The sequence below is a fragment of the Nerophis ophidion genome, unplaced genomic scaffold (assembly GCF_033978795.1).
Source record: "Nerophis ophidion isolate RoL-2023_Sa unplaced genomic scaffold, RoL_Noph_v1.0 HiC_scaffold_295, whole genome shotgun sequence".
Taxonomy (NCBI): domain Eukaryota; kingdom Metazoa; phylum Chordata; class Actinopteri; order Syngnathiformes; family Syngnathidae; genus Nerophis; species Nerophis ophidion.
The window spans coordinates 18877-34090 of record NW_026907217.1 but is presented as its reverse complement, the minus strand read 5'-3'; the positions used below and the strand labels follow the sequence as shown (position 1 = coordinate 34090).

The 15214-nt window shown below is 40.5% G+C and overlaps 1 protein-coding gene across 2 annotated transcripts in view; it reads left to right on the top strand.

Annotated features, from left to right (window-relative positions):
- Positions 1-12260, top strand: part of LOC133547958 (uncharacterized) — a 28572-nt gene extending 16312 nt beyond the window's left edge. Inside the window, exons 11-15 of one of the 2 annotated variants that reach the window (XM_061893424.1) lie at positions 6235-6425; positions 6492-6892; positions 8874-8970; positions 11220-11418; positions 11526-12260. In XM_061893424.1, coding sequence (XP_061749408.1) covers positions 6235-6425; positions 6492-6892; positions 8874-8970; positions 11220-11418; positions 11526-11662 — 1025 coding nt within the window. In that variant the 3' untranslated portion in view covers positions 11663-12260. The remainder of the gene's footprint in view (positions 1-6234; positions 6426-6491; positions 6893-8873; positions 8971-11219; positions 11419-11525) is intronic. The other variant, XM_061893425.1, reaches the window with a different exon arrangement.
- Positions 12261-15214: the final 2954 nt, after the last annotated feature.

Sequence of the window (15214 nt, the reverse complement as noted above, 5' to 3'; positions counted from 1 at the left end):
CAGCTCACTGGTAAGTGCTGCTATTTGAGCTATTTTTTAGAACGGGCCAGTGGGCTACTCATCTGGTCCTTACGGGCTACCTGGTGCCCGCGGGCACCGCGTTGGTGACCCCTGTGCTATATGCTACTGCCGTAGCTATTAAAATAAATAATTTCATCGTTGGCGGTAACTTATAAAAACTGAGAAGGACTGAGCAAAAATGGCAGCGAAAAGGAAATCATGTAATGCAGATTACAAGCTGGACGTAGTGAAATATGCAGCAGAAAACGACAAGAAGAAGCGACGCATACCTTTGGAGTTGGCAGAGTTGTTTAGAAGCGACATCGAGGAAGAAGATTTCATGGGATTTATCGATTAGGAGTGACAGATTGTTTGGTAAACGTATAGCATGTTCTATATGTTATAGTTATTTGAATGACTCTTACCATAATATGTTATGTTAACATACCAGGCACCTTCTCAGTTGGTTATTTATGCGTCATATAACGTACACTTATTCAGCCTGTTGTTCACTATTCTTTATTTATTTTAAATTGCCTTTCAGTCTATTCTTGGTGTTGGGTTTTATCAAATAAATTTCCCCCAAAAATGCGAGTTATAGTCCAGTGCGACATATATATGTTTTTTTCCTTCTTTATTATGCATTTTCGGCCGGTGCGGCGTATACTCCGGAGCGACTTATAATCCGAAAAATATGGTACAAGGAATCATCAGAACATTGTAATCATACATTTAGTCACAATATATATTGGCTAGACGTATACATACACTAGCCTTGATTTGATAACTTGTGAAAGAATATGTTGAAATTTTTAATTAAAGAGGCTCAATGTTGACTTTCTTATCAATATGCCGATACTGTCCTGGACTGTTTACATCCTTACATTTATCAAAGCCAATATCAACAGCTCCTACCTTAAACCAAAGTCTGGTGACATGCGGTGTCAAAAATGAACATATGCAGTCCAGCCGTAAAGTATTCACAGCGCTTCACTTTTTCCCCTTTTTGTCATGCTACAGCCTTATTCCAAAATGCAATAGAATTATGTTTTGTCCTCAAAAGTGTGCAGAAAATACCCCATAATGACAACATGAAAAGTTTTTATTTTTATTCACAAATTTATTCAAAATATAAAACTTTTAAAATCACATCTCCATAAGTATTCACAGCCTTTGCTCATTACTCTGTTAATGTACATTTGGCAGCAATTACAGCCTCAAGTGTTTTTGAATACAATGCCACAAGCTTGGCACACCTACAGTTTCTAGGGCAGTTTCGCCCATTCCTGGGGGGGGGTCCTTTTTTTGTTTTTTGTTTTCTTTGTCATGAAAAAGGGACGTTTTTGTCATGAAAAGGGGAGGTTTTTGTGGTTGGTGCACTAATTGTAAGTGTATGTTGTGTTTTTTATGTTGATTTGGGGCAGTATAGCTCGGTTGGTAGAGTGGCTGTGCCAGCAACTTGAGGGTTGCAGGTTCGATACCCGCTTCAGCCATCCTAGTCACTGCCGTTGTGTCCTTGGGCAAGACACTTTACCCACCTGCTCCCAGTGCCACCCACACTGGTTTAAATGTAAAAATTAGATATTGGGTTTCACTATGTAAAGCGCTTTGAGTCACTAGAGAAAAAGCGCTATATAAAATATAATTCACATTTAATAAAATATATATATATAATGTTTTATTTTATTTTTATTTATTTTATTTTTTTTTAAAATAAAAATCAATACAAATTTCTTCTGCGCCCCGGTACCAATACAGCACCTGTCAAGGTCAAGGTCTTTGGAAGTGAGAGGAAGCTGGAGTACCCGGAGGAAACCCACATATTCACGGGGAAAACATGCAAACTCCACACAGAAAGATCCCGAGCCTGGGATTGAACCCAGGACTGCAGGACCTTCGTATTGTGAGGCAGACGCACTAACCCCTCTTCCACCGTGAAGCCCGAGATAAATAATATTATTTAATATTTTACGGTAATGTGTTAATAATTTCATACATGAGTCGCTCCGGAGTATATGTCGCACCCCCGGCCAAACTATGAAAAAAAAACTGTGACTTATAGTCGGAAAAATACGGTAAGTAGTATTTAAAAATATTTTTTAACTAAATTGAGTATTTTTACTACATAAACTGTCAATAAAATGTATCTGCAAATGAAAATACAGCTTCACCACTTTAGTCATAATTTTTGCCCTTAAAAAACCTCTCTGACTTTAGTTCCAGAGGTCTTCTGTCTGTTTGTTATTGCCATTACTGCCCCAATTGGCGGAAAAGTTTTTCAACTGCGGCCCAATACAGACAACAGTTGAGAAACACAATTTTTGGTGGACCTGTAGGGGGCGCTCACGGCCCAACAATGGCAGACTCGTGTATAGATTATGGCCAACTAAACAATAGGCGCCATCTTTGCTATCAATGACATGTGCGGCTATGCCCTTCAGCATGCTACTGCAGTCGTTATGACGTTAGTTTTCATTACGAAATCAACCAAAATAAGTCTAAATATGTAATGACTAAAATATAAACGCAACACTTTTTTAGTTTTTGCGCCCATTTTTCATGAGTTGAGCTCAAAGACCTAAAACTTTTAATGTATATAAAAAATACCTGTTACTCTCAAATATTGTTCACAAATCTGTCTAAATCTGTGTGAGTGAGCACTTTTTCTTTGCAACTATAATCCATCACACCTCACAGGTGTGGCATATCAAGATGCTGATTAAACAGCATGATTATTGCATAGGTGTGTAAAAGGCCAATCTGAAATGTGCAGTTCTGGTGGGCTCAGAAAAACAGTCAGTATCTGGTGTGACCACCATTTGCCTCATGCAGTGCAACACATCTCCTTCGCATAGAGTGGATCAGGCTGTTGTCTGTCTTGAATGGCTGTGAAAAGTTGCTGGATATTGGCAAGAACTGTAACACAATGTCATCCCAAACATGCTCTGTGGGTGACATGTTAGGTGAGTATGCTGAGTATGCAAGAACTGGGAGGTTTTCAGTTTCCAGGAATTGTGTACAGATGTTTGCATTGTAATGCTGCAAACATGAGGTGATGTCTCGGGTAAATGCCACTAAAATTAGCCTCAGGATATGGTCACGGCATCTCTGTGTATTCAAAATGCCATCAATAAAATACCATAACCCCAACCCGACCATGGGCCACTTGATTCACAACATTGACATCAGCAAACCGCTCTCGCACACGTCTGCCATCTGCCCTAAACAGTGAAAACTGGGATTCATCTATGAAAAGAAACACCTCTCCAATGAGCCAGACGCCATTGAATGTGAGCATTTGCCCACTCAAGTCGGTAATGATGATAAACTGCAGTCAGGTTGAGACCCCAATGAGGCCGACGAGCATGCAGATGAGCTTCCCTGAGATGGTTTCTCACAATTTGTGCAGAAATTCTTTGGTCATGCAAACCAATTGTTGCAGCAGTTGTCCGAGTGGCTGGTTATGGGAGGTGTACATGCTGGATGTGGAGGTCCTGGGCTCGTATGTTTACACTTGGTCTGCCGTTGTGAGGCCGGTTGGAAGTACTGCCAAATTCTCTAAAACACCAGAACATTCCTGCAGTCAGCATGCCAACTTTAGCATTGTGTGATAAAGCTGCACATTTCAAAGTGGCCTTTTATTTTGGGAAGCCTCTGGCATACCTGTGTAATAATCATGCTATTTAGTCAGCATCTTGATATGCCACACCTGTGAGGGGGGATGGAATATCTTGGCAAAGAAGAAATGCTGACTGACACAGGTTTTGACAGATTTGTGAACAATATTAGAGAGAAATAGATATTTTGTGCACATAGTAAAAAATGTTGATCTATGAGTTGGGAGCAAAATCTAAAGTGTTGCATTTATATTTTTGTTCAGTATATTTTTAAACATACTCCAGCTCATTAACTTAAATAAAACATGCTTTTATTTTGTCAAAGTAAAATTGTGCGACAGTGTTTGACGCAGTCAGTTACTACATTTATGTAGTGCCAGTGACCAGCAGTCTTTTTAACATGCACCCGACAGCGCAATAAATGCAAAAAAATACACAGAACAACCCAAAAAAGTAACTTATTACTACCCTTATTAGCTTTGGACCAACAATCACGGAAAAATATGACTTTTTCCCATGTTTTTGCACACATAATCTTTCAGATATGGTAACACTGGCGAGCACTAAAAAATATGGAGTAATTTTTGGTCCAGAACATATTTTGCCTTAATCATTGTTGACATATTTTTCACCACTTTATGTTGTATATTTTTATTTGAGATTTACAGTTCAAAATGTTGTTTCTTATAATCTGTTAATGATACTCTGTCTATTTGTATTTGTTTTTTACTGTCTCTTCTGCTGTTTCAGAATAGCATTATTTTAGTTTTACTGAGATTCAAAGATCGGCTGTTTTTGTCAAACCCTCTATTAAATGCATTAATTTAATCTGGCATTTTTTGTATTAGCTTCTGTTTGTTCTGTCATGAACAAAACATTGACGTTGTGTTTACCTTGCACGTGATACTGTATTTGGTGGCTCTCAAACCACTGTTGACGGCGAACCTTCGGTTCCAATAAGACTCCTTTTCAGGCAGCAGGGAAAGCAATGTAAATTTTTTCCCCACTTTCGGCGGGTGGAACATCCCCAATGCAGCACAACGAGGTATTTTTGCATGTTGAAACAAGCGGTAGAAATGCATGGATGGATGGAAACAGAGCAACAGTTTAAGCTTGGTAGCAGTAATGGCGCCCTGTAGTCACATGAGTGCCCTTTGTCCAATCATGTAGGAGATGGTCTAAAACCGTGTTAATCAGACTTTCTCCAGACACTGTTCTGAAACAATGGGCTATGGTTGTCATGTCTGTTGATTATTTTTTTGTTTGGCCATGTGCTGTTTGTTTTTTGGACTCTTTTTAGTTCCTGGTTGTGCACTCTTGTTTGTTTAGTTTCCATGACTACTCATTAGTTTCGCCTGTCTGACGTTTTGCACTCGCGCACCTGTCACTAATCAGGTCGGTATTATTTAAGCTTGCAGTTGCCAGGCAGTCGGCCTGGCGACATTACCTCCTGGACACCCATGCCATTGCCATAGTTTTCTTGCTGCTCGTTTCTTGTCACGTGAGTTTTGTGTATTTTTATCACAGTAAGTGTTTATTTGTTTCATGTTCATAGTTTTTTGCCCAAGTGCTAGTTTTTGTGTCATTATTCAAGTTTGTTCTCCGCCTTTGTGCGCACCTTTAGTTGTGTACCTTTTTGTTAGAGTTAAAATAAAATCATGTATTTACCTCCAAACCAACTTTACTTAAATCTCGGGAAAACATACACCCCAAAGTCCACGTCCTGACAATGGTAAAGTAACACTCTACTTTAAATAAATTCTAACAAAAAGAAGACAATACCAGTATGATCCAATATCTCATTTTTTTTTGCCTGATGGTATCGGACAGCCATATTTTAAAGCAATATGTGTTGGCCCTGCGACGAGTTGGCGACTTGTCCAGGGTGTACCCCGCCTTCCGCCCGATTGTAGCTGAGATAGGCGCCAGCGCCCCCTGCGACCCCAAAAGGGAATAAGCGGTAGGAAGTGGATGGATGGATGGATGTGTTAAGATCCATACTCCGATCTTCCCATATTATGGTTTATTGTTCCATTTTTGTATCACCCTGTTTGACGTATTTATTTCCTGTTTAGTCTGTCACCATGGTAGCTCATTAGTTCACCTGCCCCTTGTTATCTACGCACACCTGTTTTCTTCTAATCACCTCCCTTATTTAAACTCGCCCCTTTTCATTATTCATTATCGGATCCTAATTTGCCTACGTGCAACCGTGACGACTCTCATCTTTCTACTGTATGTATTTTCTCGCTAGCTCTCATGCTATGCCACTTGTTTATTCCAGTTTTCATACTGACGATTTGTTTTCTCGTTTGTGCTCTCGAGCCAAGTTTTAGTTTCCTAGTGTTTTATCCTAGCTTTCACGCTAGCGTCTTTTGTTTGCTTTCTCTTTACACCAGTGTTTTTGTTCCTCGCCTTTTTATTATTTAATAACTCCATTTATAACTTACCTTTGTTGTCTTCATTGCTTCGACGCATCCCTGGAAGAACCAATCCGGCATTACAATGCCACACAGTCCTCACAATATGGGCTTCAATGTATTATTATTTTGGTTTTCAGCACAATTCTCAGGTGCAAAGTGGTTTAAAAAACAAGAATTATCTATGTCCGTTTCAGTTCAAGCTACGGTGACCTGTGCTGAGTCCAATATGATGGTCGAAATTAGGAAAGCTTCACTCCAAAGAATACATTTCGATCACCTACAGCTCAGTGATTCATCCAATGTTGAATGCGACCTTCAAAGACACTCCAACAGCACGCATGTTGTCGCCGTCATCCCCCTCAACTCTTGTGGCACTCAACTGGAGGTAACAGAGTTTGCTTTTATACCTCTTGTGCCTTCAGGACTGAATCTATTAACTCTTATTCTGCAGGAGGATGATGAAAATCTTATTTTTAGAAATGAGATTACCACATTTGACAACCTCCAAAGCACAATCATAAGGAAAAACAGGTTGCACCTGGATTTCTACTGCCAGTATCCCAAACGAGGAAATGTGACGCAGAGTTTCAGTGCACACAGACAAAATGTGACCGTTTGGGAAAAAGGCTTTGGCATTTTCACATACCAGTTCGAGTTTTACACAAACTCGAGGTTTCAAACAATGATTAGTCCAACTGATTACCCTCTGGAATATGACCTAGGAAGCAGGATTTACATGAAAATAGAAGCTGCCACTGCAATCAACAACACAGAGCTTTTTGTGGAATCATGCAGAGCTGCCCCATATGACAACCCAAACTACCACCCGACCTACACTATCCTTGACAATGGGTAAGCAAGAGAGTTTACACCCTGTTGGTAGCTAACTCTGGTTACCAGTGTTCACCCCCTCACTGCAACACATGCGTACAACACACAAACATATTTAAAATGTTCCAATAGTTTGTACTATGCAGCTATTCAACTAGTATCAAGGAAATAACGCTTTACAGTGGTATCTCAATTTAGGATTGTCCCAGTTAAAAAGTGTTTTGAGATTAGAGCCGTGTTTCGGCTGATTTTATACTTTAAAGGGTAACATTATCACAATTTCAAAAGGGTTAAAAACAATAAAAATCCGTTCCCTTGTTGTATTTTTTGAAGTTTTTTTCAAAATTTTACCGGTCCCGGAATATCCCTAAATAAAGCTTTAAAGTGCCTTATTTTCGCTATCTTCGAAACCACTATCCATTTCCCTGTGACGTCATACAGGGCTGCCAATACAAACATGGCGGTTACCACAGCGACATATAGCGACATTAGCTCGGATTCAGACTCGGATTTCAGCGGCTTAAGCGATTCAACAGATTACGCATGTATTGAAACAGATGGTCGGAGTATGGAGGCAGATAGCGAAAACGAAATTGAAGAAGAAATTGAAGCTATTGAGCGAATAGCTATTGACGCTATTCGGCCATAGCGTGGGTGTACCTAATGAAGTGGCCCATAGCATGGCTGCCTTATTAGCATCGCCGGTAAAATGTGCAGACCAGACGATCAGGACTTTCACATCTTGTTACACTGGAGCAAGTTAAATCCGTCAATTGGTAAGTGTTTGTTTCGCATTAAATGTAGGCATCTAGTTTCAAATGTACATACAGCTAGCGTAAATAGTATGTTAGCATCGATTAGCGTAGCATGTTAGCATCGATTAGCTGGCAGTCATGCCGTGACCAAATATGTCTGATTAGCACATGAGTCAACAACATCAACAAAACTCACCTTTGTGATTTCGTTGACTTAATCATTGCAAATGCATCTGCAGGGTATCCATACATCTTTGTGCCATGTCTGTTTTAGCATCGCCGGTCAAATGTGAAGACACTTTGGTACATTCAATGGGGGTCTGGCGGCAGATTTCTTGCCAGTGGTGCAACTTGAATCCCTCCCTGTTAGTGTTGTTACACCCTCCGACAACACACCGACGAGGCATGATGTCTCCAAGGTTCCAAAAAATAGTCGAAAAAACGGAAAATAACAGAGCTGAAACCCGGTGTTTGTAATGTGAAAATGAATATAGCGGGTGTGTTACCTCGGTGACGTCACGTTCTGACGTCATCGCTAAAAGACCGATAAACAGATAGGCGTTCAATTTGCCAAAATTCACCCGTTTAGGGTTCGGAAATCGGTTAAAAAAATACATGGTCTTTTTTCTGCAACATCAAGGTATATATTGACGCTTGCATAGGTTTGGTGATAATGTTCCCCTTTAAGTCGTAAGCAAAAATTTGAGTTACAAGCATATCCGCCAATAATTGGCTTAGTAAATGCCGCAAGATTGGCCCAAAACCTCTGGGCTTACTCTGTAGCGTTAGCTTATAGCTAGAAATCAACAAAGCGGAGAGCATTTATCCATGAAATATGGAGAAGCCGCTGATGGTGTGTTTGATGTAGAAGCTTTCCAAGATAAATACTGTACATTATTATTACAATACTTCAAAAACTACTGTAGTTTGTAGTAAATGTTATAGTATTGTTTTATACAATATTTCTTATCCAAAAGCATGTTTTATTTCTGTTTAGGAAGCCTAAGTACCGATTAAATTGATTTAAAATAATTTCAAAGGGAGAGGTTGATTTGAGACACAAATGTTTTGAGTTAAGAGCTCTGTCAGAGAAACAATTAAAGTTATAAGTTGAGGTACTACTGTATAAGAAGATTTTAGTCTATTTTTTTAATTTATTAGTTTACTTTTATAACCCAATAAACCATACATTTCATGTAGTGTAAAACATGCATATAAAATGACAAAATCTATTAATGCTCTGATAGATGTAAAGTGGATCCTACACTTCAGATCCATGCCTCTAATGAGCAGGAATTCAGGTTCAGCATCGAGGCCTTCAAGTTCATTGGACTGTACTATCAGGTAAGCTATCTGGATGGTTGCAATGAGAACTTCCATGAATTTTCAACTTCAGATCAAACCAACAGCGGGATGGCTGAAACTTGGGAGACAATTGTGTGTTCCAACAGGACAATAATCCCAAACAAACATAAAAATTGTTTTTGGAAGAAAAAAGGTAGGCTAAAATTAACCTTCTAGAATGGGCTTTGCAACGCCCAGACCTCAACCCAATAAAATATTTGGAGATGCTTCAATTACAGAGCTATTTTACTAATTCTGTGCCAATTGCTGGTTGTAATCCTCTCGGAATAAACTTCATTGAAACTCTTTTTTTCCAGATCTAAATCTAAAAATACTGCATTTCAAAATCTGTATTGGCCCATTTCTGATCATTTAAATTAATTTATGTCAAGGTTCCTAAGCTGAAGATGACTGATTTGAATCACAAAAGTATGCTTAATTCATTAACCGTGTTACAAAAAAGGTCAATTAGAATGTCGGTGAGAGAAAATTCAAACCCTTTATTTATTGAATCACAAATGTCTAAGTTTAATGATTTGGTGCATTTACAGCTAAAAGTAGGCACAAAGGAAATTATAAGGCTTCTTAAGGTTTACTAGGTGGGGACGGCGTGGCGCAGTGGGAGAGTGGCCGTGCGCAACCCGAGGGTCCCTGGTTCAATCCCCACCTAGTACCGACCTTGTCATGTTCGTTGTGTCCTTGAGCAAGACACTTCACCCTTGCTCCTGATGGGTGCTGGTTGGCGCCTTGCATGGCAGCTCCCTCCATCAGTGTGTGAATGTGTGTGTGAATGGGTGAATGTGGAAGTAGTGTCAAAGCGCTTTGAGTACCTTGAAAGTAAAAAATTGCTGTACAATCCATTTATCATTTTTATTGATAAACTAAATATCGATGCCGCTGATACCAAAGCTTTATGCGCTTATATTGGTCCATAAATCAAAATACGGTTAATTGAGAGCAGGTGTGCCACAAGGGCCGCCCCATGCCGAGGATGAAACACTGATAACACAGGTGCAGAAAAGGGGGAGGCAGGATAAAACTAAAACCCAACAGTCAGCCCAGGATGTATGGATGTGGATGAAGTTGTTTAGGAACAAAGCGTTACAACAGGGGTCGGGAACCTTTTTGGCTGAGAGAGCCATGAAAGCCAAATATTTCAAAATGTATTTCCGTGAGAGCCATATCATATTTTTTAACAATGAATACAACTAAATGTGTGCATGTTTAAGTAAGACCAACATTTTTAGAGTATAATAAGTCTCTTATTCTTTTTAATAACATTGTTATTCTGAAGCTAACCAATAATAAATCAAATGTCATGTCTGTTGATCATGTTTTTGTTTGGCCATGTGCTGTTTGTCCTTTGGACTCTTTAAGTTCCTGTTTTTTTTCCACACCCTTGTCTGGTTTCCTTGGTTGCTCATTTTGTCCACCTGTCTCTGGTGGACAAAATGCCCGCTCACCTGCTTCCCGAGCATTAATCAGAGGCAGTATTTAAGCTCGTCTTCGCCAGTCAGTCGCCCTGTGCTGACTTGTTTCATGCCTTGCCATAGTTTCGTGCCTCATGCCAAATAAGTTTTGTTTGATTTATGTTCTTAGTCTGTTTATGCGTTAGCTTTGTTCCTTAGCCCAAGTTGTGCCCCCGCTGTGAGTGATTTTTGTTTGTATATTTTTTTAGTTAAAATTAAATCATGTTTTTACCTAAGTGCCACGTCCAGAGTAGTCCGTCCACCTTCCTGGGAGAACGACTCCGCAACAAGCTGCAACCCCCCCCCCCCCCCCACCCCCCACCCCCCAAACGTGACATAAAATTCTTCTTACCATTAATGCGACTTCTTGAACAGGTGCGGTACAAAACGGATGGATGGATTTAAATGCATGAGAATGTTTTGTATTTTGCACGTTATTTTTAGCACTGTGATTACCAGCGAAATTATTCATAATCATCGCGTTAAGCAATGTCAGCTAAGATTTTTCCGAGAGCCTGATGCAGTCATCAAAAGAGCCACATCTGGCTCTAGAGCCATAGGTTCCCTACCCCTGCGTTACAATGTTGTATGAGACAAGTTTTATAAATGCACATTCACACAATTTTGGCAACTACTAGCTGTATTGAAAGTGAATGCTTGCAATATTAAAAACGCTGCCTAGAGGGCGCTAGCGTTGCAAAGTGTTGTCAGCTTTTTATATCGTCACTCTTTTTATAGACTATCTTCAACGAATCATGACAATCTGCCCATTTTATTTAGGTGTACATCAGCTGCTCGGTGCTCGTATGTGAGGCGGGCGCACCCAACACCAGGTGCTCCAAGGGGTGCGTCAACTCCACGTGGACGGACGAGGGGCACCATCACAAAAAGCGAGAGGCTGTTATCCAGAGTGCCAACCACTTTGTTTCTCAAGGTCCATTACGCCTCAAGAGATCAGCAGACAGTGATGGAAGCAAAGGTATCGCACATGAAATATGACTTTATAATTCCAATAACATTGCTTGGCCTGAATACTAATAGTTTTTTTCTCTTGCTCTCTACAAATAATGTTCTTTGTTCCTCTAGTGCCTAATTTGAATCTGAACCTGGTCTTCATCGCAGGCTGTCTTCTGGCAGTCATTGGCATGATCAGCACCGTGGTTGTGTACAAAGCCAAAATCTCAAGAATTAAATATCAACGTTTGCCAACATTTGAAACTTAGACACATAGCATTAGAAGAGAGCGACTTTAACAACTGTTAACATCTCTTATTTAATTTTGATTGTGTTTGAAATCAGAGGTTTTTGGGCATGCAATTTAGGTTGGGGTACATAGACTATATAATATATGATTTACATATGGTGTGAATAACAAAACTTTTAATACTTATTTGTCATTTATAAAATACGACAAATCATAATCTGATTGATTTATGTCATTATTATCGCAAAGGAAATCTTAATGTAGGCATATTAGTCTACATTTGTGCATGCTGAAAATCCTCAGAAAAGTGAACACAAACCACGTGTTAAAAGATTTTGGTCGTAAAAGTAAAATACAGTTGCACTACAGGTGTTGGTTAAGCATGAAGTTGTGGTATTAAAAGTAGGGGCAGTAATATCAAAGAGATCTTTCTACCAGGTGAGGGTGTCAAGACTAGGACTTTGATTGATTGATTGAAAATGTTATTAGTAGATTGCACAGTTCAGTACTGTGGATGACTGTTGCTTCCGGGTTCTCCGGACCACCAGGGATAGACATGACAGGCTTCGTTTACGTTTGACAATGTTTTATTTTTCAATAAAGCTTTTTGCTTTCCAGCAATTGTGTCTTTTTGCCAATGTCTTTCTGCTTTTCAGCAACGATCTTTCCGTCTCTCTCCCCCGCCGCTTCCCGACTGCGGCCTTTTACAGAGCGACAGGTGATTAGACAAACACTTTCAGCTGTGTCATCCAATCACCTGTCGCCAACCTCGAGGCCGGCCCTGCCACACCACGCTTCCCCGCAGGCGCACAGGCCACGCCCATCACAAGTACATATTGCGTACAATTGACCACCTGAATAATACCTTATTCAGGTAACACCTGAATAAGTTTTTCAACTTTAAGTCGGGGTCCACGTAAATCAATTCATGGTGTGGATTGTTTTCCCGAGGTGCGAAGCGACTGGATTGGACATGGCGTGAAGGTAAAGACATCTTTTAATTTCAACACTCAAAAGTACTACCAAAACAAAGGGTATAAACAAAAACACGCACAAAGGTAGAACTATGAACATAAAACAAAACCTGCAAACTATGGCATGACTAAAGAAAACTTACTTGGAATGAGAAAAGAGCAGTATGCATCATCAGCATGATGATAACAAGGGTGTATAGAGAGTGATGTCGCCAGGCTGACTACCTGGCAACTGCAGGCTTCAATAGTGATGTGGTGATCGACAACAGGTGCATGAGTCCAAATGAATCAGTTGTCATTGAAACAAAGCAGGGAGTGAAAAAACAGGAACTGACAAAATCCAAAAACCAAACAGAAGATAGTCAAACTAAACATGATCACCAGGACATGACAGAGGGTGACTTAACTGGATTATTGAATCGTCATAATTTGTGGTCCAGCCGCAAGTCCGTTCCACTCGGGTCTCAAATCTGCGTCCATCCATCCATTCATTTTTTACCGCTTATTCCCTTTTGGGGTTGCGGGGGGCGCTGGTGCCTATCTCAGCTACAATCAGGCGGAAGGCGGCGTACACCCTGGACATGTCGCCATCTCATCGCAGATAAACAGACAACATTCACACTCACATTCATACACTAGGGCCAATTTAGTGTTGCCAATCAACCTATCCCCAGGTGTATGTCTTTGGAGGTGGGAGGAAGCCGGAGTACCCGGAGGGAACTCACGCGAATAGCGAATAGCTATTGACGCTATTCGGCCATAGCGTGGGTGTACCTAATGAAGTGGCCCATAGCATGGCTGCATTATTAGCATCACCGGTAAAATGTGCGGACCAAACGATCAGGACTTTCGCATCTTGTGACACTGGAGCAACTTAAATCTGTCGATTGGTAAGTGTTTGTTTCGCATTAAATGTGGGTATCTAGTTTCAAATGTACATACAGCTAGCGTAAATAGCATGTTAGCATCGATTAGCATAGCATGTTAGCATCGATTAGCTGGCAGTCATGCCGTCACCAAATATGTCTGATTAGCACATGAGTCAACAACATCAACAAAACTCACCTTTGTGATTTCGTTGACTTAATCGTTGCAAATGCATCTGCAGGTTATCCATACATCTCTGTGCCATGTCTGTCTTAGCATTGCCGGTAAAGTGTGCAGACACTTTGGCACATTCAATGGGGGTCTTGCGGCAGATTTCTTGCCAGTGGTGCAACTTGAATCCCTTCCTGTTAGTGTTGTTACACCCTCCGACAACACACCGACGAGGCATGATGTCTCCAAGGTTCCAAAAATAGTCGAAAAAACGGAAAATAACAGAGCTGAGACCCGGTGTTTGTAATGTGAAAATGAATATGGCGGGTGTGTTACCTCGGTGACGTCACGTTCTGACGTCATCGCTAAAAGACCGATAAACAGAAAGGCGTTTAATTTGCCAAAATTCACCCGTTTAGAGTTCGGAAATCGGTTGAAAAAATACATGGTCTTTTTTCTGCAACATCAAGGTATATATTGACGCTTGCATAGGTTTGGTGATAATGTTCCCCTTTAAGGTGTCAGGGAGTGGGGTTTACTAACGTACACACCGTCTGGCCTCCATTACAGATGGAATGCAACTTTATTGTCACTGCACTTAAAAAGTACAACCAATTTGTTTACAGTACAAGAACAGACATACGGTAGACAGGGGTAGAGAAAAGAGGAAGACTGATGGGTTGCCACAAGGGCGGCGCCCGGTAGAAAGGTAGGAAAAAGAGAAAACATGGGGTGCAAGGAAATCCCAAACAAAGCTTTATTGGGGAACGGGGGCTCCGTTTGAGACCAGAATAAAATTAAAGCAAAGCAGATATGAACATACTACGACACAAAACTCAAAACTTGCAATTGGGGAGAGGGGGGGAAGGGGCATCTGACCCAAATATGCTGCCACCAGGTGCACTGATCCGTTGTCAATCACACCGTGGGGGGTGAACCGATGAAGGCGTGGGATGTGGGGTACGTGTATGTGTGTGTGTGTGGCATGTATTTTCCGTGGACGGTAGTGTGAGATGCTTGTCTTTCGACCTTGGTGCTTGCAGAGATTCATGGCGATAACGCAGCCAGTCAGTCCAACAAAAGTCAACAACCAACAAGGGTATGTCCATGAAAGACGGAAAAGGGAATTTGGAGCTGCACGAGAAAACGTGTAATCGATCAAAGTTTGTTCAAACCCTTGTTTGGCCATCTTTAAAACAGTCTACACTGTGCACTGTTGTGTTCATTGTGTTAAAGGACATGTGACTAGATCTGCTGATATAACCACCAACAAGTGAACAGTGTTCATTGAAAACTAGAGAAAATCATTAGAATAACAGATTGTTTGTTTTATTTCATCATATCATCAACATAACATTTGAAATAAATACTGAAGATAAAGGAACAGAAAGAAGTAAAACTTATATCTGCCCCTTATTCATACAGTTACGTTTGTTGTTCACTCAGAGGACCAGCTATATATATTCGTAACATACATGTTTCATAACATACAACAAAATAACTAGTCTGACTACAAGCAGACTACAAGACTACTTCATCTCTACAGAACTGTTTCATGA